Source organism: Eleutherodactylus coqui, chromosome 2 (assembly GCF_035609145.1).
Source record: "Eleutherodactylus coqui strain aEleCoq1 chromosome 2, aEleCoq1.hap1, whole genome shotgun sequence".
NCBI classification, from domain to species: domain Eukaryota; kingdom Metazoa; phylum Chordata; class Amphibia; order Anura; family Eleutherodactylidae; genus Eleutherodactylus; species Eleutherodactylus coqui.
In genome coordinates this window covers 1,225,875-1,252,953 of record NC_089838.1, presented here as the reverse complement: position 1 = coordinate 1,252,953, position 27,079 = coordinate 1,225,875, and the positions used below count along the sequence as shown (strand labels likewise).

The 27,079-nt window shown below is 51.0% G+C and overlaps 1 protein-coding gene across 5 annotated transcripts in view; it reads right to left on the bottom strand.

Moving 5' to 3' along the window:
• The window catches only part of LMNTD1 (lamin tail domain containing 1), a 99,972-nt gene that overhangs the window by 20,770 nt on the left and 52,123 nt on the right, over nucleotides 1–27,079 (bottom strand). For all 5 annotated transcript variants that reach the window (XM_066590147.1, XM_066590145.1, XM_066590148.1 and 2 more), the window contains one exon: nucleotides 4,001–4,102. In XM_066590147.1, the coding sequence (XP_066446244.1) occupies nucleotides 4,001–4,102 (102 nt within the window). The remainder of the gene's footprint in view (nucleotides 1–4,000; nucleotides 4,103–27,079) is intronic.

Genomic DNA, 27,079 nt, shown 5'->3' with positions numbered 1-27,079 from the left:
GTTGGGACCAGTGGATGGGGGCACACAAGGTGATGGGGCTCAGGACGCCCCCTACAGACTACCAGTAGAGAGGAGCGACTGACCAGACTGTTAGGAGGTGTTAGGACCAGTGGATGGGGGCACACAAGGTGACTGGGCTCAGGACGCCCCCTACAGACCATCAGTAGAGAGGAGCGTCTGACCAGACTGTTAGGAGGTGTTGGGACCAGTGGATGGGGGCACACAAGGTGACCGGGCTCAGGACGCCCCCTACAGACCACCAGTAGAGAGTAGCGTCTGACCAGACTGTTAGGAGGTGTTGAGACCAGTGGATGGGGGCACACAAGGTGACCGGGCTCAGGACGCCCCCTACAGACCACCAGTAGAGAGGAGTGTCTGACCAGACTATTAGGAGGTGTTGGGACCAGTGAATGTGTGAGGGCACACAAGGTGACCGGGCTCAGGACGCCCCTATAGCCCACCAGTAGAGGAGCGTCTGACCAGACTGTTAGGGGGTGTTGGGACCAGTGGATGGGGGCACACAAGGTGACCGGGCTCAGGACGCCCCCTACAGACTACCAGTAGAGATGAGTGTCTGACCAGACTGTTAGGGGGTGTTGGGACCAGTGGATGGAGGCACACAAGGTGACCGGGCTCAGGACGCCCCCTATAGCCCACCAGTAGAGGAGCGTCTGACCAGACTGTTAGGGGGTGTTGGGACCAGTGGATGAGGGCACACAAGGTGACCGGGCTCAGGACGCCCCCTACAGACCACCAGTAGAGAGGAGTGTCTGATCATCCGACAAGCACGAGCACCTCCAATATTGTCCGCCATCCAGAGACAGGGGGCACCATTGTTACACCCCTGTGACAGAACCATTTCCAGGCACTTTGGCATGAGGACATTTGCTCTCGCGGCCCCCATTATCGCCCCCATTACATGTACGGCCTGTGACCCCCGCCGTCGCCCCCATTACATGTACGGCCTGTGACCCCCGCCGTCGCCCCCATTACATGTACGGCCTGTGACCCCCGCCGTCGCCCCCATTACATGTACGGCCTGTGACCCCCGCCGTCGCCCTCATCACATGTATGGCCTGTGACCCCCGCCGTCGCCCTCATCACATGTACGGCCTGTGACCCCCGCCGTCGCCCTCATCACATGTACGGCCTGTGACCCCCGCCGTCGCCCCCATCACATGTACGGCCTGTGACCCCCGCCGTCGCCCTCATCACATGTACGGCCTGTGACCCCCGCCGTCGCCCCCATTACACGTATGGCCCCTGACCCCTGCCTCCCCCATCACATGTACGGCCTGTGACCCCCGCCGTCGCCCCCATCACATGTACGGCCTGTGACCCCCGCCGTCGCCCCCATTACACGTATGGCCCCTGACCCCTGCCTCCCCCATCACATGTACGGCCTGTGACCCCCGCCGTCGCCCCCATCACATGTACGGCCTGTGACCCCCGCCGTCGCCCTCATCACATGTACGGCCTGTGACCCCCGCCGTCGCCCCCATTACACGTATGGCCCCTGACCCCTGCCTCCCCCATTACATGTACGGCCCCTGACCCCCGCCGTCGCCCCCATCACATGTACGGCCTCTGACCCCCGCCGTCGCCCCCATCACATGTACGGCCTCTGACCCCCGCCGTCGCCCCCATCACATGTACGGCCTGTGACCCCCGCCGTCGCCCTCATCACATGTACGGCCTGTGACCCCCGCCGTCGCCCCCATCACATGTACGGCCTGTGACCCCCGCCGTCGCCCCCATCACATGTACGGCCTGTGACCCCCGCCGTCGCCCCCATCACATGTACGGCCTGTGACCCCCGCCGTCGCCCCCATCACATGTACGGCCTGTGACCCCCGCCGTCGCCCCCATCACATGTACGGCCTGTGACCCCCGCCGTCGCCCCCATCACATGTACGGCCTGTGACCCCCGCCGTCGCCCCCATCACATGTACGGCCTGTGACCCCCGCCGTCGCCCCCATCACATGTACGGCCTCTGACCCCCGCCGTCGCCCCCATCACATGTACGGCCTCTGACCCCCGCCGTCGCCCCCATCACATGTACGGCCTCTGACCCCCGCCGTCGCCCCCATCACATGTACGGCCTCTGACCCCCACCGCCGCCCCCATTACATGTACGGCCTCTGACCCCCGCCGTCGCCCCCATCACATGTACGGCCTCTGACCCCCACCGTCGCCCCCATTACATGTAAGCTTCTGACCCCCGCCGTCGCCCCCATCACATGTACGGCCTCTGACCCCCACCGTCGCCCCCATTACATGTACGGCCTCTGACCCCCACCGTCGCCCCCATCACATGTACGGCCTCTGACCCCCACCGTCGCCCCCATTACATGTACGGCTTCTGACCCCCGCCGTCACCCCCATTACATGTACGGCCTCTGACCCCCACCGTCGCCCCCATTACATGTACGGCCTCTGACCCCCGCCGTCGCCCCCATCACATGTACGGCCTCTGACCCCCACCGTCGCCCCCATTACATGTACGGCCTCTGACCCCCGCCGTCGCCCCCATTACATGTACGGCCTCTGAGCCCCGCCGTCGCCCTCATTACATGTACGGCCTCTGACCCCTGCCGTCACCCCCATTACATGTACGGCCTCTGACCCCCGCCGTCACCCCCATTACATGTACGGCCTCTGACCCCCGCCGTCGCCCCCATCACATGTACGGCCTCTGACCCCCACCGTCGCCCCCATTACATGTACGGCTTCTGACCCCCGCCGTCGCCTCCATTACATGGACGGCCTCTGACCCCCGCCGTCGCCCCCATTACATGTACGGCCTGTGACCCCCGCCGTCGCCCCCATTACATGTACGGCCTCTGACCCCCGCCGTCGCCCCCATTACATGTACGGCCTCTGACCCCCGCCGTCGCCCCCATTACATGTACGGCCTGTGACCCCCGCCGTCGCCCCCATTACATGTACGGCCTGTGACCCCCGCCGTCGCCCCCATTACATGTACGGCCTCTGACCCCCGCCGTCGCCTCCATTACATGTACGGCTTCTGACCCCCGCCGTCGCCTCCATTACATGGACGGCCTCTGACCCCCGCCGTCGCCCCCATTACATGTACGGCCTGTGACCCCCGCCGTCGCCTCCATTACATGTACGGCCTCTGACCCCCGCCGTCACCTCCATTTGCAGTGATGTGATGAGCGATGAAGCTGGATGCTACAGAGGAACCGGGTGTCTGCAGTGATGAATCCAGGTTTAGTTTGGTCGCTGACTACGGCCGTGTTCGTGTCTGGAGACCTCAGGGTGACGCTTCAATCCTGACTTAGCTGTGGAGCGGCACACTGCCCCCTACCGGTGTGGTGGTCAGGCGGGGGGGAGGGGGGTCATGTTTAATGTGCTGCAGGGGTCACGTGTGCACACTGCCCCCTACTGGTATGATGGTCTGGGGGGCATCACATACAACAGTCGGTCCCCTTAGTGGTGGTATGAGGGACAATGACCGCTCAGCGATATGTTCCGGACATCTGCAGCCAGGATAATGCTCGGCCGCACACACAAGGGGGTCCCAGGAGCCCCCCAACATTGTCACACTGCCCTGGCCGCCCGGTCATCAGATGTATCACCAATATAACATGTATGGGACCGTCTGGGACGCCAACTTCACCAGCCCAGGAAGTCTCACTGCCCCACGGTTCAGTCCTTGCATTCTATTCATGAAGCAGGAGGCTCAGGATGGACGGGAATCATTGTCCACAGACAGAATCCTGACCGACGGGGACTTCTCCCAAATCTGATGTATTATTGGGGATTCAACTTTTTGGCCAAAAATCAAAAATGTCGCCGTGTCCCTATGTTCCCTGTTGCAGGGGCAGGAAGCGCTGCGAGCGGCGATAATGAGGCTGTGAATGGCCCCATTGTTGGGGGAGGGGCGGCGCCGGATGCACAATTACCCATATTATTGGCTGGAATGGGAAATTAATAAGAGGGTCTCCACCTGTGGCTCGCGGAGCCCCCACTGACCTCCAGCCGGACCCCCAGGGCCTCCATGTGCTGCCGGCCTCCCGTGCGCTCGGCCTCCAGCTTCTCCAGCAACGTCCTCTTATCGGAGGCTTCAGAGAAGAGCTGCAAACAGGAGAGACACATTAATGCTGAACACCTGAATACAAGCTATTACTCTCTGCTATCGGCCATTACCTCCCCACCCTTCACAGGGATTACTGCTCCAATCCTGAGAACCTCTAGAGATATCTCCATCCACAGCTGTGATGGTAACGGGGGATCTTAGGGCACAATTATGAGGGCTTCTTCTATGTAATCCCGCCCATGAGCAGAGGCCACGCCTCCATAACCTGCCAGAAGAGTGCCCAATAATCAATGCCAGCAGAGCGCCCCAAAATCACATGACTACAATTAGAGTGCGCCCCTCATAAACGGGGTCCACCGAGCGCCCCAACAAACACTAGCGCTGACCCCTTACCCCTCACAGGTAGCGTCGGGCCATTTTGTTTCCTTCACGCAGCTATTGAGATAAATGATACAAATCTGGCTGCCAGCACTAGGGGGCGCTCACTGCATCCACCATCACTCAGGACCTCTAGGGTGGCCCCAACAGGAAGTCCCAGGGGGCCACTCAGATTAATAGCATGCAGTACATGGACGGGCTGAGCCCCTCTATTCCGGGTCATTGTGGGGGCTTCCAGATTATTGCACTCAGTAACAAATGTCAGACTATTGGATTTCGGTTCATGCGGTTGCTTATTGCAGTAGTGGCGGGTCACGTTAAGGCGCCGTCTCCAGGTCTTAGAAGACCTTTTTGGTGCGGTTTTCCTTTAAAAGCCATCATAGACCATCCGGCCTCATCAGGTGATGGATACGTTCCAAGCGGCGTACGCAGCGGGCGCCATGCTGTTTACAGGCAACGCCATTCCCAGACTCTCCGGGCTCCGAACCATAAAGGGGCCGCGGCTCAGGAGCAACATCAGGTAATGTGGACACGGGAAGACGCGGTTCAAACGTGGTTATGGCGCGGCAGCTGTGTGCGCTATTGTGACTTCACCGACGCACTAAACCGTAGAGAGAGGCATGAAGCGTACGAGGGGGCGCTCACTCGTCCAAGATCCCCGGTGCAGGAATTTCTGGGACTGATCTATATATGTGAATCCGCACACGCTGCGCAACTGCACTGCGACCGCCACACGGTGACACCGCCATGGCCGGCCATAGCTGCAGGAAGCCTCCTCTAGACTCAGTCTCTGATCTTTGAAGGAGGCCTGCAACACAATCACTTAGTTCTGCTACTGTATTCATCTTATTAGCTTAGTTCTGAGGCCCTTATGAGCCTTGTTCTGGTGCTGTAATTATTTTGTGCTGAGCTTGGTTTTGGTATTGTATTTATGTACACAGTTTGGTTCTCGAGCTGTACTCCAGTAGTGAGCTTGGTTCTGGTGCTGTATTTAAGGTATGGGCTTAGTTCCGAGGCCCTTATGAGCCTTGTTCTGGTGCTGTATTTATTTTGTGCTGAGCTTGGTTTTGGTATTGTATTTATGTACACAGTTTGGTTCTCGAGCTGTACTCCAGCAGTGAGCTTGGTTCTGGTGCTGTATTTAAGGTATGGGCTTAGTTCTGAGGCCCTTATGAGCCTTGTTCTGGTGCTGTATTTATTTTGTGCTGAGCTTGGTTTTGGTATTGTATTTATGTACACAGTTTGGTTCTTGAGCTGTACTCCAGTAGTGAGCTTGGTTCTGGTGCTGTATTTAAGGTATGGGCTTAGTTCTGAGGCCCTTATGAGCCTTGTTCTGGTGCCGTAATTATTTTGTGCTGAGCTTGGTTTTGGTATTGTATTTATGTACACGGTTTGGTTCTCGAGCTGTACTCCAGCAGTGAGCTTGGTTCTGGTGCTGTATCTATTATATGAACTTAGTTCTGGTGCTGTATTTATGTTCTGAGCTTGGTTCTGGTTCAGCATTCATTCACGGAGTTGTTCCGGTATGGGCACGCTGCTAGCTGTCTGCACAATCAAAATAGAAGCAGACTGTCTATGAGTGAAATATACATCACTCTCCTCTTGGCTGGGAGGTAAGGGGGGGGGGCACATTCCACACATGGTGCCATCTACAACAAGGCTGGCACAGATACAGCAGCACACATGCAGCACTGAGTAATGAAGACACTGCGCCACAAGGGCGCTGCAGCGCTGCCGCATACACGTGATTTTATGCTCCAGCGATTTTAGGACCGCACAGCTTGGCAAGTGCGACAAAGTCGTATGACAGTCATGGTTGGCGGGTGTAACTATAGTAGGAGCAGCGGCGGGATAAGCAGCACAGGAACTTGTCTCCCTGCTGCGGGTCATTGGCGTCATCACCAACACCGCATTCTAAATAGATGAGTGGCGCCCTTAAAAAATGCGCCAAAGATTTCCATAAAAGCGTAGTAAAGACGTGACCGTAAACTCCTGGCCTGCCCCTCGCTGCCTCTCCGACGGCCCACCTCTTCCAACTGTGACTTCTGCAGAAAACTTGGGAGTAGAGAACAGTAAGGAGGCGATGATCCCTTCAGGAGCCGGGAAAGCTGGGTGCCAAGATGGCCGCTTTATTAGCGTCTAAAATGGCAGTCATCCAACCGCAAAGTAGAATATGACACAGCCTGACAATGTTTTTGGGGTACATGCGGGTTAACTCCTCGTCTGCCACCCCCACTATTCCCCCGCAAGTACGGTAAATGGTTTTTGGTCCATGTTGCAGTACCCCGCCTCACGGCGGTCACACCTGCGCCTCTACAATTAGTCCAGCTGAATAAACACTGGCGATGCATTATTAAGTATGTGCCCCCCTTTGAAGAAGACCCAGGTGTTCAGTTCCTGCCTCTGGAACAGAGAAAAACAGGATTCATCCCCATCTATACAATGGAGGGGGCGGGGGAGGGGGGACTGCCAGAAGTATCAGCGCCTAACAAGGCTGAGGGGCACCGGGAGACGCGGTAATGAGGGCTCTGTATGCCTCCTCAGGCTTCTGTCCTCAACCAGAAGCCTGGGTGCAAGATGCTGGCGGGGGAATCAATATGAATGGGCACACACGCCAATTATATGCCCACAGATAACAGCGCTCTATTAATCTGTTAATTTGTTACTGAAAAGGGTCCAAAACACAAATATTTACATACAAATTGATTCTAATGAGAGATTTGCATCTTGTGCTCATTTCTGCCCCTACAGTACGAAAGAGGAACAACAGCGCCAGCTAACAAGTGCGCTATTGTAACAGGGAAGTGGAGGAGAGCGCAGGTCAGAGGTCAGCGTGAGAAAGAGGGGCAACTGTTCCAGAAAAAACCCTTTAATCAGTAACTGTTGTGAAATATCATCAGAGTAACAGAGAGGAAATAATAACCCAAGTCACCGGTAGCCGAGCAAGGAGGTAATGGATTCCAGATTTGGTCTCGGTTCAGAGATCACAAAACTTCTGGGTATTAATGAAAGAGTAATCTATTAAAGGCTAATTATAAAACGACAGAAGAAGTTTCATCAGAATATAACTACTATAATACTGCTCCTATGTACAAGAATATAACTACTATAATACTGCCCCCTATGTACAAGAATATAACTACTATAATACTGCCCCCTATGTACAAGAATATAACTACTATAATACTGCCTCCTATGTACAAGAATATAACTACTATAATACTGCTCCTATGTACAAGAATATAACTACTATAATACTGCTCCCTATGTACAAGAATATAACTACTATAATACTGCCTCTTATGTACAAGAATATAACTACTATAATACTGCCCCCTATGTGCAAGAATATAACTACTATAATACTGCCCCCTATGTACAAGAATATAACTACTATAATACTGCCCCCTATGTACAAGAATATAACTACTATAATACTGCCCCCTATGTACAAGACTATAACTACTATAATACTGCTCCCTATGTACAAGAATATAACTACTATAATACTGCTCCCTATGTACAAGAATATAACTACTATAATACTGCCCCTATATACAAGAATATAACTACTATAATACTGCCCCCTATGTACAAGAATATAACTACTATAATACTGCCCCCTATGTACAAGAATATAACTACTATAATACTGCCCCCTATGTACAAGAATATAACTACTATAATACTGCCTCCTATATACAAGAATATAACTACTATAATACTGCTCCTATGTACAAGAATATAACTACTATAATACTGCCTCCTATGTACAAGAATATAACTACTATAATACTGCCCCCTATGTACAACGATATAACTACTATAATACTGCTCCCTATGTACAAGAATATAACTACTATAATACTGTCCCCTATGTACAAGAATATAACTACTATAATACTGCCCCCTATGTACAAGAATATAACTACTATAATACTGCCCCCTATGTATAGGAATATAACTACTATAATACTGCCGCTATGTACAAGAATATAACTACTATAATACTGCTCCTATGTACAAGAATATAACTACTATAATACTGCCCCCTATGTACAAGAAAATAACTACTATAATACTGCCCCCTATGTACAAGAATATAACTACTATAATACTGTCCCTATGTACAAGAATATAACTACTATAATACTGCCCCCTATGTACAAGAATATAACCACTATAATACTACCCCCTATGTACAAGAATATAACTACTATAATACTGCCCCCTATGTACAAGAATATAACTGCTATAATACTGCCATCTATATACAAGAATATAACTACTAGAATACTGCCCCCTATGTACAAGAATATAACTACTATAATACTGTCCCTATGTACAAGAATATAACTACTATAATACTGCCCCCTATGTACAAGAATATAACTACTATAATACTGCTCCCTATGTACAAGAATATAACTACTATAATACTGCCCCCTATGTACAAGAATATAACTACTATAATACTGCCTCCTATGTACAAGAATATAACTACTCTAATACTGCCCCCTATGTACAAGAATATAACTACTATAATACTGCCCCCTATGTACAAGAATATAACTACTATAATACTGCCCCCTATGTACAAGAATATAACTACTATAATACTGCCCCCCATGTGCAAGAATATAACTACTATAATACTGTCCCCTATGTACAAGAATATAACTACTATAATACTGCTCCTATGTACAAGAATATAACTACTATAATACTGCCCCCTATGTACAAGAATATAACTACTATAATACTGCCTCCTATGTACAAGAATATAACTACTATAATACTGCCTCCTATGTACAAGAATATAACTACTATAATACTGCCTCCTATGTACAAGAATATAAATACTAGAATACTGCCCCCTATGTACAAGAATATAACTACTATAATACTGTCCCCTATGTACAAGAATATAACTGCTATAATACTGCCCCCTATGTACAAGAATATAACTTCTATTATACTGCTCCCCATGTACAAGAATATATCTACTATAATACTGCTCCTATGTACAAGAATATAACTACTATAATACTGCCCCCTATGTACAAGAATATAACTACTATAATACTGCCCCCTATGTACAAGAATATAACTACTATAATACTGCCCCCTATGTACAAGAATATAACTGCTATAATACTGATCCTATGTACAAGAATATAACTACTATAATACTGCTCCCTATGTACAAGAATATAACTACTATAATACTGCTCCCTATGTACAAGAATATAACTACTATAATACTGCCCCCTATGTACAAGAACATAACTACTATAATACTGCCCCCTATGTACCAGAATATAACTACTATAATACTGCCTCCTATGTACAAGAATATAACTGATATAATACTGCCCCCTATGTACAAGAGTATAACTACTATAATACTGCCCCCTATGTACAAGAATATAACTACTATAATACTGCCCCCTATGTACAAGAATATAACTACTATAATACTGCCCCTATGTACAAGAATATAACTACTATAATACTGCCCCTATGTACAAGAATATAACTGCTATAATACTGATCCTATGTACAAGAATATAACTACTATAATACTGCCCCTATGTACAAGAATATAACTACTATAATACTGCCTCCTATGTCCAAGAATATAACTGATATAATACTGCCCCCTATGTACAAGAACATAACTACTATAATACTGCCCCCTATGTACAAGAATATAACTACTATAATACTGCCCCCTATGTACAAGAATATAACTACTATAATACTGCCCCCTATGTACAAGAATATAACTACTATAATACTGCTCCCCTATGTACAAGAATATACCTACTATAATACTGCCCCCTATGTACAAGAATATAACTACTATAATACTGCTCCCCTATGTACAAGAATATAACTACTATAATACTGCTCCCCTATGTACAAGAATATAACTACTATAATACTGCCCCCTATGTACAAGAATATAACTACTATAATACTGCCCCCTATGTGCTACAATATAACTACTATAATACTGCCCCCTATGTACAAGAATATAACTACTATAATACTGCCCCCCTTGTACAAGAATATAACTACTATAATACCGCCCCCTATGTACAAGAATATAACTACTATAATATTGCCCCCTATGTGCTACAATATAACTACTATAATACTGCCCCCTATGTACAAGAATATAACTACTATAATACTGCCCCCTATGTACCAGAATATAACTACTATAATACTGCCCCTATGTACAAGAATATAACTACTATAATACTGCTCCTATGTACAAGAATATAACTACTATAATACTGCCCCCTATGTACAAGAATATAACTACTATAATACTGCCCCCTATGTACAAGAATATAACTACTATAATACTGCCCCCTATGTACAAGAATATAACTACTATAATACTGCCCCTATGTACAAGTATATATCTACTATAATACTGCCTCTATGTACAAGAATATAACTACTATAATACTGCCCCCTATGTACAAGAATATAACTACTATAATACTGCCCCCTATGTACAAGAATATAACTACTATAATACTGCTCCCTATGTACCAGAATATATCTACTATAATACTGCCCCCTATGTACAAGAATATAACTACTATAATACTGCCTCCTATGTACAAGAGTATAACTACTATAATACTGCCCCTTATGTACAAGAATATAACTACTATAATACTGCTCCTATGTACAAGAATATAACTACTATAATACTGCTCCTATGTACAAGAATATAACTACTATAATACTGCCCCCTATGTACAAGAATATAACTACTATAATACTGCTCCAATGTACAAGAATATAACTACTATAATACTGCCTCCTATATACAAGAATATAACTACTATAATACTGCCCCCTATGTACAAGAATATAACCACTATAATACTGCCCCCTATGTACAAGAATATAACTACTATAATACTGCCCCCTATGTACAAGAATATAACTACTATAATACTGCCCCCTATGTACAAGAATATAACTACTATAATACTGCTCCCTATGTACCAGAATATAACTACTATAATACTGCCCCCTATGTACAAGAATATAACTACTATAATACTGCCCCCTATGTACAAGAATATAACTACTATAATACTGCCTCCTATGTACAAGAGTATAACTACTATAATACTGCCCCTTATGTACAAGAATATAACTACTATAATACTGCCCCCTATGTACAAGTATATATCTACTATAATACTGCCTCTATGTACAAGAATAAACCTACTATATTACTGCCCCCTATGTACAAGAATATAACTACTATAATACTGCCCCCTATGTACAAGAATATAACTACTATAATACTGCTCCTATGTACAAGAATATAACTACTATAATACTGCCCCTATGTACAAGAATATAACTACTATAATACTGCCCCCTATGTACAAGAATATAACTACTATAATACTGCCTCCTATGTACAAGAATATAACTACTATAATACTGCCCCCTATGTACAAGAATATAACTACTATAATACTGCCCCCTATGTACAAGAATATAACTACTATAATACTGCCCTCTATGTACATGAATATAACTGCTATAATACTGCCCCCTATGTACAAGTATATAACTACTATAATACTGCCTCCTATGTACAAGAATATAACTACTATAATACTGCCCCATGTACAAGAATATAACTACTATAATACTGCCCCCTATATACAAGAATATAACTACTATAATACTGCCCCCTATATACAAGAATATAACTACTATAATACTGCCCCCTATGTACAAGAATATAACTACTATAATACTGCCCTCTATGTACAAGAATATAACTACTATAATACTGCCTCCTATGTACAAGAATATAACTACTATAATACTGCTCCCTATGTACAAGAATATAACTACTATAATACTGCCCCCTATGTACAAGAATATAACTACTATAATACTGCCTCCTATGTACAAGAATATAACTACTATAATACTGCCCTCTATGTACAAGAATATAACTACTATAATACTGCCCCCTATGTACAAGAATATAACTACTATAATACTGCCTCCTATGTACAAGAATATAACTACTATAATACTGCTCCCTATGTACAAGAATATAACTACTATAATACTGCCCCCTATGTACAAGTATATAACTACTATAATACTGCCCCTGTGTACAAGAATATAACTACTATAATACTGGCCCCTATGTACAAGAATATAACTACTATAATACTGGCCCCTATGTACAAGAATATAACTACTATAATACTGCCTCCTATGTACAAGAATATAACTACTATAATACTGCCCCCTATGTACAAGAATATAACTACTATAATACTGCCCCCTATGTACAAGAATATAACTACTATAATACTGTCCCCTATGTACAAGAATATAACTACTATAATACTGCTCCCTATGTACAAGAATATAACTACTATAATACTGCTCCTATGTACAGGAATATAACTACTATAATACTGCCCCCTATGTACAAGAATATAACTACTATAATACTGCCTCCTATGTACAAGAATATAACTACTATAATACTGCACCCTATGTACAAGAATATAACTACTATAATACTGTCCCCTATGTACAAGAATATAACTACTATAATACTGCCCCCTATGTACAAGAATATAACTACTATAATACTACCCCCTATGTACAAGAATATAACTACTATAATACTGCCCCTATGTACAAGAATATAACTACTATAATACTGCTCCTATGTACAGGAATATAACTACTATAATACTGCCCCCTATGTACAAGAATATAACTACTATAATACTGCCTCCTATGTACAAGAATATAACTACTATAATACTGCCCCCCTATGTACAAGAATATAACTACTATAATACTGCCCCCTATGTACAAGAATATAACTACTATAATACTACCCCCTATGTACAAGAATATAACTACTATAATACTGCCCCCTATGTACAAGAATATAACTACTATAATACTGCTCCTATGTACAAGAATATAACTACTATAATACTGCCCCCTATGTACAAGAATATAACTACTATAATACTGCCCCCAATGTACAAGAATATAACTACTATAATACTGCCCCCAATGTACAAGAATATAACTACTATAATACTGCTCCCTATGTACATGAATATAACTACTATAATACTGCCGCCTATGTACAAGAATATAACTACTATAATACTGCCCCCTATGTACAAGAATATAACTACTATAATACTGCCCCCTATGTACAAGAATATAACTACTATAATACTGCCCCCTATGTACAAGAATATAACTACTATAATACTGCCCCCTATGTACAAGAATATAACTACTATAATACTGCCCCCTATGTACAAGAATATAACTACTATAATACTGCCCCTATGTACAAGAATATAACTACTATAATACTGCCCCCTATGTACAAGAATATAACTACTATAATACTGCCCACTATGTACAAGAATATAACTACTATAATACTGCCTCCTACATACAAGAATATAACTACTATAATACTGCCCCCTATGTACAAGAATATAACTACTATAATACTGCTCCCTATGTACAAGAATATAACTACTATAATACTGCCCCCTATGTACAAGTATATATCTACTATAATACTGCCCCCTATGTACAAGAATATAACTACTATAATACTGCCCCCTATGTACAAGAATATAACTACTATAATACTGCCCCTATGTACAAGAATATAACTACTATAATACTGCCCACTATGTACAAGAATATACCTACTATAATACTGCCCCCTATGTACAAGAATATAACTACTATAATACTGCCTCCTACATACAAGAATATAACTACTATAATACTGCCCCTATGTACAAGAATATAACTACTATAATACTGCCCCCTATGTACAAGAATATAACTACTATAATACTGCCCCCTATGTACAAGTATATAACTACTATAATACTGCCCCCTATGTACAAGTATATATCTACTATAACAGTGACCCCATTCACACCACTAAGGGTTTGTTACAATGTAGCAGTGCAGTCAGGCTGGGTGGTGTAGGACAGGGGTCCCCAACCGCCGGGCTGCGGACCGGGGCCGGGCCGTTGGGTGTTTAGCGCCGGTCCGCGGCACCGCCAGGAACTTTTGCTCTAAACACAAGGCCCGCGGGCCGAATCCGGCCCTCTGCCTTGTGCTATGTGGCCCGCGGCGTGCCGACGCCGCCGACCACTGAAGTGATTACCAGCGGGGGCGCCGCAGTTCACCGCTGGTAATCGCGCTGATGCCGGCGCACACACTGACGTCTGTGCAGCCAGGATTCTCTTCCCCAAGTCCCCTGCTCATTAGTTCCGCAGGAGAGGACTCGGGGAGGAAGCGTTCCGGGCCGACGTCAGGGCAAGCAGACAGAGAGCGACAGCAGGGAGGAGGTAAGTATATGGGTTGGGGGGCTGCCTATTACGGGGGGGGGGGCTACTTATTACTGGGAGGGCTACTTACTACTGGGGGACCTGCTTATTACTTGGGCGGGGGGGGTGCTTATTACTGGGAGAGGAGGGCTACTTATTACAGGGGAAGGGGCTGCCTATTACTGGGGGGGCTACTTACTACTGGGGGACCTGCTTATTACTGGGGGGGGGCTACTTATTACAGGGGAAGGGGCTGCTTATTACTGGGGGGGGGCTACTTATTACAGGGGAAGGGGCTGCCTATTACGGGGGGGGGGGGCTGCCTATTACTGGGGGGGGTCCTGCTTATTACTGGAGGGGTTGCTTACTGGGGGGGCTGCTTATTACTGGGGGGGGTACTTATTACAGGGGAAGGGGCTGCCTATTACTGGGGGGGGGCTGCCTATTACTGGCTGGGGGAACCTGATTACTGGGGGGACCTGCTTATTACTGGGGGTGTTGCTTACTGGGGGGGCTGCTTATTACGGGGGGGGGGGTACTTATTACAGGGGAAGGGGCTGCTTATTACTGGGGGGGGGGACCTGCTTATTACTGGGGGGGGGACCTGCTTATTACTGGGGGGGGATTGCTTACTGGGGAGTGGCTGCTTATTACTGGGGGGGATTGCTTACTGGGGGGGGCTGCTTATCACTGGGGGGGGGCTGCTTATTACTGGGGTGGGGTGGGGGCTACTTATTACAGGGGAAGGGACTGCTTATTACTGGGGAGGGCTGCCTATTACTTGGGGGGGGCGCTGCCTATTACTGGGGGGGACCTGCATATTACTGGGGGGGACCTGCTTATTACCAGGGGGAGGGGCTGCTAATTACTGAGAGGTGGGGGCTGTCTATTACTGAGGGATAGGGGCTGCCTATTACTGGGGGGGGAGATAAATTATATGCTGCCCTATGTGTGTACTGGGGGGGGGGGGGGGGAGATTATACACTGCCCTATGTGTGTACTGCCAGGACATTCTAAATGTCATAACTAAATAAGAATGCACTAAACTCCAACCCCCTTCATAACCCCGCCCCATATAACCAAAGCCCCGCCCATGTCCCGCCCAACCCTGCTGGGCCTTGTAAAAATGGTCTTGCTTGAAGCCGATCCTTGGTGCCAAAAAGGTTGGGGACCCCTGGTGTAGGCGGTCCGCTTTAGCTCGCTCTGCATGCTCTGACTGATACAGTGTAGCAGTAATCGCTGAGGATATGTTCATTAGGATGATTGAGCTTTATTTACATGAGACTTGAGGTCTGGATTGATTCTTTCCTCCTGCAGTCCGACGTCTCGCAGTAAACAGGTTCTTGAGTCGTCTTCTGCGCTTCCTCCCTGCTGTACATCAGGTTTTGGCTTTGATGTGTTCTAAAAGGCAAACTCATCTTAAGCGGCTCCACTTTTGCTCCCCATCACCCGGTGACAGTAGGACTGAGTGAGGGGGGAGGGAAGACCCCGGTGACCCCTTGTTTTACCTGTCACTGACATGATTGCTTCTCACTGATGACTTCCATCTAAGTGACGGTTACAAGATCTTATTTTCCCGTCTTCTATAATCAGTGGGGGCGGCCGGCGGCGGCTCCTCGTCTGCACCACTGCAAACCTGATTGCTCCTAATTTCGATACTAACGCAATTAGTTGTGAGAGTAAAGGGGTCTTTTAACCTCTTCTGTGACAGGTGGTGGAGGAGGCGAACATGAGGGGACACAAGTGTTGAGTCTAAGGGACCCCATTGGCTCGCAGTTCGGCATGCTTAGAGCAGTAGTATGTGCTCCCCTTGAAGCCATAAAGCGAGAGTCAACCATTTTCGAGGATGTAGAGAATTATCTTTGGTCAACTAACTTCCCAAGGGGGCGTGACTATAGGGGGCAGAGGAATCTGTCCTGTATGCTGGATATGACTTTAGACAAGCTTCAACTGTATGTTGGATATGACCCAAATAAGCTCCGCCTGTATGTTAGTGACAACCCCAGATAGCTCTTGTCTATGACCCTAGAGATGTTCTGGCCTGTATGTCGATATGACCCTAGATAAGCTCCGGCCCGGCCATCCTGTGCTCCGGGAGCCTGAGCCCGGCCATCCTGTGCTCCGGGAGCCTGAGCCCGGCCATCCTGTGCTCCGGGAGCCTGAGCCCGGCCATCCTGTGCTCCGGGAGCCTGAGCCCGGCCATCCTGTGCTCCGGGAGCCTGAGCCCGGCCATCCTGTGCTCCGGGAGCCTGAGCCCGGCCATCCTGTGCTCCGGGAGCCTGAGCCCGGCCATCCTGTTTTCCGGGAGCCTGAGCCCGGCCATCCTGTTTTCCGGGAGCCTGAGCCCGGCCATCCTGTTTTCCGGGAGCCTGAGCCCGGCCATCCTGTTTTCCGGGAGCCTGAGCCCGGCCATCCTGTTTTCCGGGAGCCTGAGCCCGGCCATCCTGTTCTCCGGGAGCCTGAGCCCGGCCATCCTGTTCTCCGGGAGCCTGAGCCCGGCCATCCTGTTCTCCGGGAGCCTGAGCCCGGCCATCCTGTTCTCCGGGAGCCTGAGCCCGGCCATCCTGTTCTCCGGGAGCCTGAGCCCGGCCATCCTGTTCTCCGGGAGCCTGAGCCCGGCCATCCTGTGCTCCGGGAGCCTGAGCCCGGCCATCCTGTGCTCCGGGAGCCTGAGCCCGGCCATCCTGTGCTCCGGGAGCCTGAGCCCGGTCATCCTGTGCTCCGGGAGCCTGAGCCCGGTCATCCTGTGCTCCGGGAGCCTGAGCCCGGTCATCCTGTGCTCCGGGAGCCTGAGCCCGGTCATCCTGTGCTCCGGGAGCCTGAGCCCGGTCATCCTGTGCTCCGGGAGCCTGAGCCCGGTCATCCTGTGCTCCGGGAGCCTGAGCCCGGTCATCCTGTGCTCCGGGAGCCTGAGCCCGGTCATCCTGTGCTCCGGGAGCCTGAGCCCGGTCATCCTGTGCTCCGGGAGCCTGAGCCCGGTCATCCTGTGCTCCGGGAGCCTGAGCCCGGTCATCCTGTGCTCCGGGAGCCTGAGCCCGGTCATCTTGTGCTCCGGGAGCCTGAGCCTGGTCATCCTGTTCTCCGGGAGCCTGAGCCCGGTCATCCTGTTCTCCGGGAGCCTGAGCCCGGTCATCTTGTGCTCCGGGAGCCTGAGCCCGGTCATCCTGTTCTCCGGGAGCCTGAGCCCGGTCATCCTGTTCTCCGGGAGCCTGAGCCCGGTCATCCTGTTCTCCGGGAGCCTGAGCCCGGTCATCTTGTGCTTCGGGAGCCTGAGCCCGGTCATACATTGGGTCTTATATGATTCTGGACTTCTCTGTTTGTTCCTCTCGCCGTCCAGGTCATACGCAGCAGCTTTCGCCAGCAGCTCCAACGCATCAATCCTCTTCCTATCAGCTTTCCTGGCAGTCCCGCTCTCACCTCCATGCATGGCTCTAGGATAATGGTGGTATGCACTATCCTGCGTTTAGTTGCTATGCCGATATCCCTTCTTTTCCAGATTTTCTCCATGTTTAGCCTTGCGCTTCGGCCCAATGTTATCCTACGTTTTATCTCTGGCATAGATTCGCCAGCCTGGGCAATTTTTGAGCCGAGGATGATGAAGTCTCGCCACATTCTACGGCCTCGTTGTCCATTTGAATTTGGCCATTTTTGGGTAAGATCTAAATAATTTTGGGCCTGTATGTTGTAGACAAATCCAGAAGAGCTCCGAGCTGTACGTTGGCTGCAGTCTGAAGAAGCTCCAGCATGTCCATAGGGACAATGCCATTGAAGACTAGAACATGGGGAGACAACCCCGGCAGGAGTCATCATGGCGGCCAGCGAGGTTCGGCTTAGATCGTAGAGGAAGAGCGTTTTATGCGGGGGTTACAACCGCTCGCCGGAGAGGCCGCTTCTGAAAGCTGTCGACTCTTACAGACGACTTGTCCCGGCTCCAGCATGACATCACCTGCGTATGCTGAGCGTTCATGAGCAGCACGGATCTACACATGTACCTCCCGTAACCCGCGGGGTGCGCCCAGCGATTATACCTCATGCAGGGCAGGACGCTGATCGTATCCAGGGAAGGCCGAGTATAGGGAGATTACCATGCAGAGCACATGCAGCCAGGCCGGCCGGCGGCACGCTGCGCCGCTGATCACATAGCGTCCGCCCGTCGCATCTGTATTCGCTCTGTTAATATTTGCTTACGTAATAATTCATCGGCACGAGGTGCGGCGGACGGCGATCCGGATAACTGCATCTCGGGATTCACAGGACGGCCGCACTAACCCTAATGTTATAATGTGCGGCGGAGGGGGGGGGGGCAGATATTTACATGCGGCGCGTCTTATTTTTAACCCTTTAAAAGGACCCCGTTGAACAGAACTCTAAAGATATGCAGAGATTTTCGGATTTTTTGGGATAGGAGAAAATTATGAAATTGTCGCAAAAAGACCATTTCTGCTGCTGCTTGTCATCGTTCTTTATCAGTCCGTTCGTTAATCATCAGTGGCGCAGAGACGGTCGGCAGTCATTAAGGCTCTGAGGGGTTCATCTCATTAATGCTGACAACGTTTGGAGAAGCCTGTTTTGTATCTTTTGATGGACCCTTCCTCTCTTTGATGCTTTGTCCTGTGATGATCGTTTTCCGTTATCTACAGAGCGGCCCCTTAGTTGGAGCTCCGCCCTCTTTATCCGGGCTCCGTCACGCCGGCGTTTGTAACGGGAGTTTTTCCGTATGTCAAAAAATTTGCACTAGAAGCAATGCTTTACAACGGCAGCGGTCACATGTGCGAATGTTACATGCGGAAAAACGCCTGCTGGGAATATTATAGGGCGCCAATTCGCAGAACACACGGGACTGCGGCAAACCGATGTCTGAGTAGGGAAACCCCCTGGATGCGGTCAGTTTCAGTGTGAATCCACATTAGATGTGAAGATCCAGCGATCGGAGCGACTTCCAACGAGGCCGGTCATCGGTGCTAGACTAGCCGGGGTCTCACCGCCAACCGCGGGGGGGGGGGGGGGTATCATGTAACGGTGTGGAGAGTATACAGAGAATGGCGTGATCGAGGAAAACATCCAGCGAAAGGGGGATCCTGCGGACGGAAACAACTCATCACTGAAAGGGGTCGGAGGAGGATGTCAGGAATCGTTCTGCCCAACAGGCTGCACAGTCAGCTGAATACAACGCTGGAGCTCCAACTAACGTGTCCGAACGCACAACTCGCCGTTCCTCCGCACGGATAATATAATAGCGGGCGACCAGTTCCAGCGCCATTGTGTCTAAGAGAAACAGACTCCAGCGGGCAAAAGAGCGCAAAACTTGTATCACTGAGCAGCGGGAAATCATCTCCTGGTCAGATGGAGCCAGATTTATGTGCTGATGGGGGTCAGAATTTGGCACAAGCAGCATGAATCGCTGACCCCTTCCTGTCAGCCGGTCAGAACATGTCAGCACCGTCATCTACAAGAAGCTTCCTGTCCGCAGGGGCCGGTATTCATCTATGACTTTTATCAGTTCTCAATGCTAAAGGAGGTCTAGCACGCTACTGGATGGGGGAGGGGCGCTAATTAAGGGGTCATTTAATGTATAAAACAATATTTAATGAAAAGCATTTCCCCAAAAACATAAAGAAGAAAAACAAAACTAAAAATTCCTCAGTCGTCTGTTTTTGTTTAATATATCTGATTTTAGAAATGTTTTTTTTATTTTTACCTTTCTTACAATTTTTAATATGTTAGTAAATAGAAAACTAAGACACAACCACGCCAAGACACAACCACGCCAAGACACAACCACCCCAAAGCACAACCACGCCAAGACACAACCACCCCAAAGCACAACCACCCCAAAGCACAACCACCCCAAAGCACAACCACGCCAAGACACAACCACCCCAAAGCACAACCACCCCAAAGCACAACCACCCCAAAGCACAACCACCCCACAGCACAACCACCCCACAGCACAACCACCCCACGGCACAACCACCCCACGGCACAACCACCCCACGGCACAACCACCCCACGGCACAACCACCCCACGGCACAACCACGCCAAGGCACAGCCACGCCAAGGCACAGCCACGCCAAGGCACAGCCACCCCAAGGCACAACCACCCCAAGGCACAACCACGCCAAGGCACAACCACGCCAAGGCACAACCACGCCAAGGCACAGCCACGCCAAGGCACAGCCACCCCAAGGCACAGCCACCCCAAGGCACAGCCACCCCAAGGCACAGCCACCCCAAGGCACAACCACGCCAAGGCACAACCACGCCAAGGCACAACCACGCCAAGGCACAACCACGCCAAGGCACAACCACGCCAAGGCACAACCACGCCAAGACACAACCACGCCAAGGCACAACCACGCCAAGGCACAACCACGCCAAGGCACAACCACCCCAAGGCACAACCACCCCAAGGCACAACCACCCCAAGGCACAACCACGCCAAGGCACAACCACCCCAAGGCACAACCACCCCAAGGCACAACCACCCCAAGGCACAACCACCCCAAGGCACAACCACGCCAAGGCACAACCACGCCAAGACACAACCACGCCAAGACACAACCACCCCAAGGCACAACCACCCCAAGGCACAACCACCCCAAGGCACAACCACCCCAAGGCACAACCACCCCAAGGCACAACCACGCCAAGGCACAACCACGCCAAGACACAACCACGCCAAGACACAACCACCCCAAGGCACAACCACGCCAAGGCACAACCACGCCAAGGCACAACCACGCCAAGGCACAACCACCCCAAGGCACAAACACGCCAAGACACAACCACCCCGAGGCACAACCACGCCAAGACACAACCACCCCGAGGCACAACCACGCCAAGGCACAACCACGCCAAGGCACAACCACGCCAAGGCACAACCACGCCAAGACACAACCACCCCAAGCTCTGGCGGATCAGTTTGGCACATCTTTAGGACTTTGTAAAAAAAATTTGGATTTTTTTAAGCTAAAATTTTAGAATTATTTTAATTTGCCTAATTTTTCATGAATACTTTGGAGATTTGTTATCATTTCCGTTTGTTTTATATTTAATGACGGCCATTTCTTCCACCCTTCAGAACTAAAATCTCCTTGAGTCGTCTTCCCTCAAGCTGTTGGACATTTCTACTTTACCTCTGTTTCCAGGACAGCTGGGTGCGGACCGGAGGGCCAGGTTGGCTGTCATGCAGCTTTCGCTGTGCGCTATGGGTTACCGCTGAGGTGATAAGTGGTGCCCAGATACCTCCGGCGCCACTTCTGTTGGGAAACAATGGGATCGGACACATTAGATATCGGACTTGAAGCATTCTTGCGTCTGCTGTCAGGTGATTGACTTTCGAAGTGACCGATATCCACTGACAGATGCGATGTGTACGGACAGCGTTGATCTTGTACGTGACGCCGCGGTGAGGCAATATGAGGAGGTAATCTGGGCGCCGTCCTAAGGACCCATCCAATGTTATCTGGCTGCCGCACATTCCTTGTAAGCAGCCACACGATTACAGCTCAGTCCTAAGATTTGTAGTGCTGTCTTCCCGCCCTCACAGGTAGATGTAGACGGTCCCTGTGCTTTGTGTGGCTCCCGGCCGTTTACATCACTAGTTTCAAAAAATAATATATCTTTGTAAACCCGCCTCCCCTTTACCCTCCCGCACACATTTATGCTGCACGCTACAAACAAAAAAAAGCCAGCATGCTTCAGGTGTTCATTTCTTCTCCCAAAAACCCAATCCGCGATGAGACTGCAGCAAAACACAAGGCCTCCCGGGGAATGAGGCCGCGTCCTCCGAGGTGGGACCGATGAGACTGCAGCAAAACACAAGGCCTCCCGAGGAATGAGGCCGCGTCCTCCGAAGTGGGACCGATGAGACTGCAGCAAAGCACAAGGCCTCCCGAGGAATGAGGCCGCGTCCTCCGAGGTGGGACCGATGAGACTGCAGCAAAACACAAGGCCTCCCGAGGAATGAGGCCGCGTCCTCCGAGGTGGGACCGATGAGACTGCAGCAAAACACAAGGCCTCCCGAGGAATGAGGCCGCGTCCTCCGAGGTGGGACCGATGAGACTGCAGCAAAACACAAGGCCTCCCGAGGAATGAGGCCGCGTCCTCCGAGGTGGGACCGATGAGACTGCAGCAAAACACAAGGCCTCCCGAGGAATGAGGCCGCGTCCTCCGAGGTGGGACCGATGAGACTGCAGCAAAACACAAGGCCTCCCGAGGAATGAGGCCGCGTCCTCCGAGGTGGGACCGATGAGACTGCAGCAAAACACAAGGCCTCCCGGGGAATGAGGCCGCGTCCTCCGAGGTGGGACCGATGAGACTGCAGCAAAACACAAGGCCTCCCGAGGAATGGGGCCGCGTCCTCTGAGGTGGGACCGATGAGACTGCAGCAAAACACAAGGCCTCCCGAGGAATGAGGCCGCGTCCTCCGAGGTGGGACCGATGAGACTGCAGCAAAACACAAGGCCTCCCGAGGAATGGGGCCGCGTCCTCCGAGGTGGGACCGATGAGACTGCAGCAAAACACAAGGCCTCCCGAGGAATGAGGCCCGGCATGGAATGCAGAGAGGCTTCAAAGAAAAATTCTAATTCTCCCCAAAAATTTATTGCACAAAAACACATGATTTTGGTGTTGTGGAAACCGGCCGGACGACAGGAAGAGTCCTCGCCCCGTGCAGAGTCCTCGCCCCGTGCAGAGTCCTCGCCCCGTGCAGAGTCCTCGCCCCGTGCAGAGTCCTCGCCCCGTGCAGAGTCCTCGCCCCGTGCAGAGTCCTCGCCCCGTGCAGAGTCCTCGCCCCGTGCAGAGTCCTCGCCCCGTGCAGAGTCCTCGCCCCGTGCAGAGTCCTCGCCCCGTGCAGAGTCCTCGCCCCGTGCAGAGTCCTCGCCCCGTGCAGAGTCCTCGCCCCGTGCAGAGTCCTCGCCCCGTGCAGAGTCCTCGCCCCGTGCAGAGTCCTCGCCCCGTGCAGAGTCCTCGCCCCGTGCAGAGTCCTCGCCCCGTGCAGAGTCCTCGCCCCGTGCAGAATCCTCGCCCCGTGCAGAATCCTCGCCCCGTGCAGAATCCTCGCCCCGTGCAGAGTCCTCGCCCCGTGCAGAGTCCTCGCCCCGTGCAGAATCCTCGCCCCGTGCAGAATCCTCGCCCCGTGCAGAATCCGCTGGTGCCGACGTAGTAGCTGGTGCCGACGTAGTAGCTGGTGCCGACGTAGTAGCTGCTGGTGACTGAGCTACTCATGCTGATGGAGCCACTGGTGCAGACGGAGCCGCTGGTGCTGAAGAGCCGCTGGTGCTGAGGAGCCGCTGGTGCCGACAAAGCCGCTGGTGCCGACGGAGCCGCTGGTGCTGATGGAGCCGCTGGTCCCGACGGAGCCGCTGGTGCTGATGGAGCCTACGGAGCCGCTGGTGCTGATGGAGCAGCTGGTGATGACGGAGCCGCTGGTGCTGACGGAGCAGCTGGTGATGACGGAGCAGCTGGTGATGACGGAGCCGCTGGTAATGACGGAGCCGCTGGTGCTGAGGAGCCACCGATGCTGAGGAGCCGCTGGTGCCGACAAAGCCGCTGGTGCTGACGGAGCAGCTGGTGCTGACGGAGCCGCCGGTGCCGACGAGCCGCCGGTGCCGACGAGCCGCCGGTGCCGACGGAGCCGCCGGTGCCGACGGAGCCGCCGGTGCCGACGGAGCCGCCGGTGCCGACGGAGCCGCCGGTGCCGACGGAGCCGCCGGTGCCGCCGGAGCCGCCGGTGCCGACGGAGCCGCCGGTGCCGACGGAGCCGCCGGTGCCGACGGAGCCGCCGGTGCCGACAAAGGCACTGGTGCTGATGGAGCCGCTGGTCCCGACGGAGCCGCTGGTGCTGATGGAGCCTACGGAGCCGCTGGTGCTGAGGAGCCGCTGGTGCCGACAAAGCCACTGGTGCTGATGGAGCAGCTGGTGATGACGGAGCCGCTGGTGATGACGGAGCCGCTGGTGATGACGGAGCCGCTGGTGATGACGGAGCCGCTGGTGATGACGGAGCCACCAGTGCTGAGGAGCCGCCGGTGCCGACAAAGCCACTGGTGCTGACGGAGCCGCTGGTGCCGACGGAGCCGCTGGTGCCGACGGAGCCGCTGGTGCCGACGGAGCCGCTGGTGCCGACGGAGCCGCTGGTGCCGACGGAGCCGCTGGTGCCGACGGAGCCGCTGGTGCCGACGGAGCCGCTGGTGCCGACGGAACCGCTGGTGCTGAGGAGCCGCTGGTGCCGACGGAGCCGCTGGTGCCGACGGAGCCGCTGGTGCTGAGAAGCCGCTGGTGCCGACAAAGCCGCTGGTGCTGATGGAGCTGCTGGTGCCGACAAAGCCGCTGGTGCTGATGGAGCTGCTGGTGCTGAGAAGCCGCTGGTGCCGACAAAGCCACTGGTGCTGATGGAGCTGCTGGTGCCGACAAAGCCGCTGGTGCTGAGAAGCCGCTGGTGCCGACAAAGCCACTGGTGCTGATGGAGCTGCTGGTGATGACGGAGCCGCTGGTGCTGACGGAGCAGCTGGTGATGACGGAGCCGCTGGTGATGACGGAGCCGCTGGTGATGACGGAGCCGCCGGTGATGACGGAGCCGCCGGTGATGACGGAGCCACCAGTGCTGAGGAGCCGCTGGTGCCGACAAAGCCACTGGTGCTGATGGAGCAGCTGGTGCCGACAAAGCCGCTGGTGCCGACGGAGCCGCTGGTGCTGAGGAGCCGCTGGTGCCGACAAAGCCGCTGGTGCTGATGGAGCTGCTGGTGCCGACGGAGCCGCTGGTGCTGATGGAGCCGCTGGTGCTGAGAAGCCGCTGGTGCCGACAAAGCCGCTGGTGCTGATGGAGCTGCTGGTGCTGATGGAGCCGCTCTGGTGCTGCTCTTACGGCACATTAAAGTCCACGCCGCAGCCGTAATTCCGTGGCGCGTGTTTTCTGCTCCCTGTAGACGACATTTCACTAAAGCCCGTTCATTTGCAGTGAGCGCGCTGCGGATCGTCCGACGGGAATTGCGCCTGCGTTTTTTAAGATGTTTCGTAGTACGTGACAAACAACCGCGCAGTGCCGGGTATACTGTGGTGGTCGGCTCCGATGTGGGCACTGTGCATTCAGCGTGCGCGCAGATACACGGTACAGGCGTGTTTGCTGCATACCATACCATACGTGTAATGCGCGGACGACAGACGCCCGTACGAGCGAGTCCTTACTGAGAAGCGGAGCGTAAAGGTCGCCTTCGTCTGCAAACCTGCCACATACCCGCGTAATGACCTAAACGAGCGGCTCCTTATGACGAGGCTCTGCGGGGACTATAAATACGAGTCGCCCTACTTCTGGAGATAACGCGCCGTCATCGTTACATGTGCGCCAAATATAACCACACGTGCGCCCCACAGGGGGCTCAGACCTATACCCTACAGTCTGAGCGAAGGAAGAATACTTCTCAAGCCTCAGCTACTTAAAGGGACAGTACACCTACAGTGAAAGTGTAGCTACTGCTCCCTGTTATCAGCCATTTATTTAAGGACAAACAATTGGAGTAACCCTGCTCTGCTGCACAGCTGACAAAGGGGGGGACTGTGGCAATGAAGTAAGCTCAGCTCGTCTATTTGGGATGGTACGGATGTAGCAGAGCTGAGTTGGTCATCTAGTGACATAGCAGAGCTGATGAGCAATCACTTGGATAAAATACTGTGTCCTCACTACGTGCTGCACCAAATGACAAACCCTGCTGCGCACGAGAGGACGAATGGAGCTCTGCTATACCGGGGATAACAGATGAAGAGCAGCACATACAACAAGCTTAGATACATGGCGTATGACACATTATAGGCTTAGATACTCGGCTCAGCAGGCAGTACAATATATAATTAGCTCAGAAGGCGGTATCACACATAGTTTAGATACACAGCTTAACAAACAGTATCACACATGATGACTTAGATACACGGTTCAGCAGACCGTATCACAGATTTTAAACTTAGACAGTATCACACATTCTAGGATTAGATACACAACTCAGGAGACAGTATCACACATGATGGAATTAGATACACAATTCAGGAGACAGTATCACACATGATTAGATACACCAGCTAGCACAAGGTTGTCAGTTTGTCTGTTGCAGCAGTGATAGGTTTGTCATACGTAGCAGAGCCGAGTAGGTCAGATGAAGAAGAGCTGAGTTTGTCAAGAACAGCACATATCAGTTTGTCAGATGCAGCAGAGCTGAGTATGTCAGCAGCAGGCAGTTTGA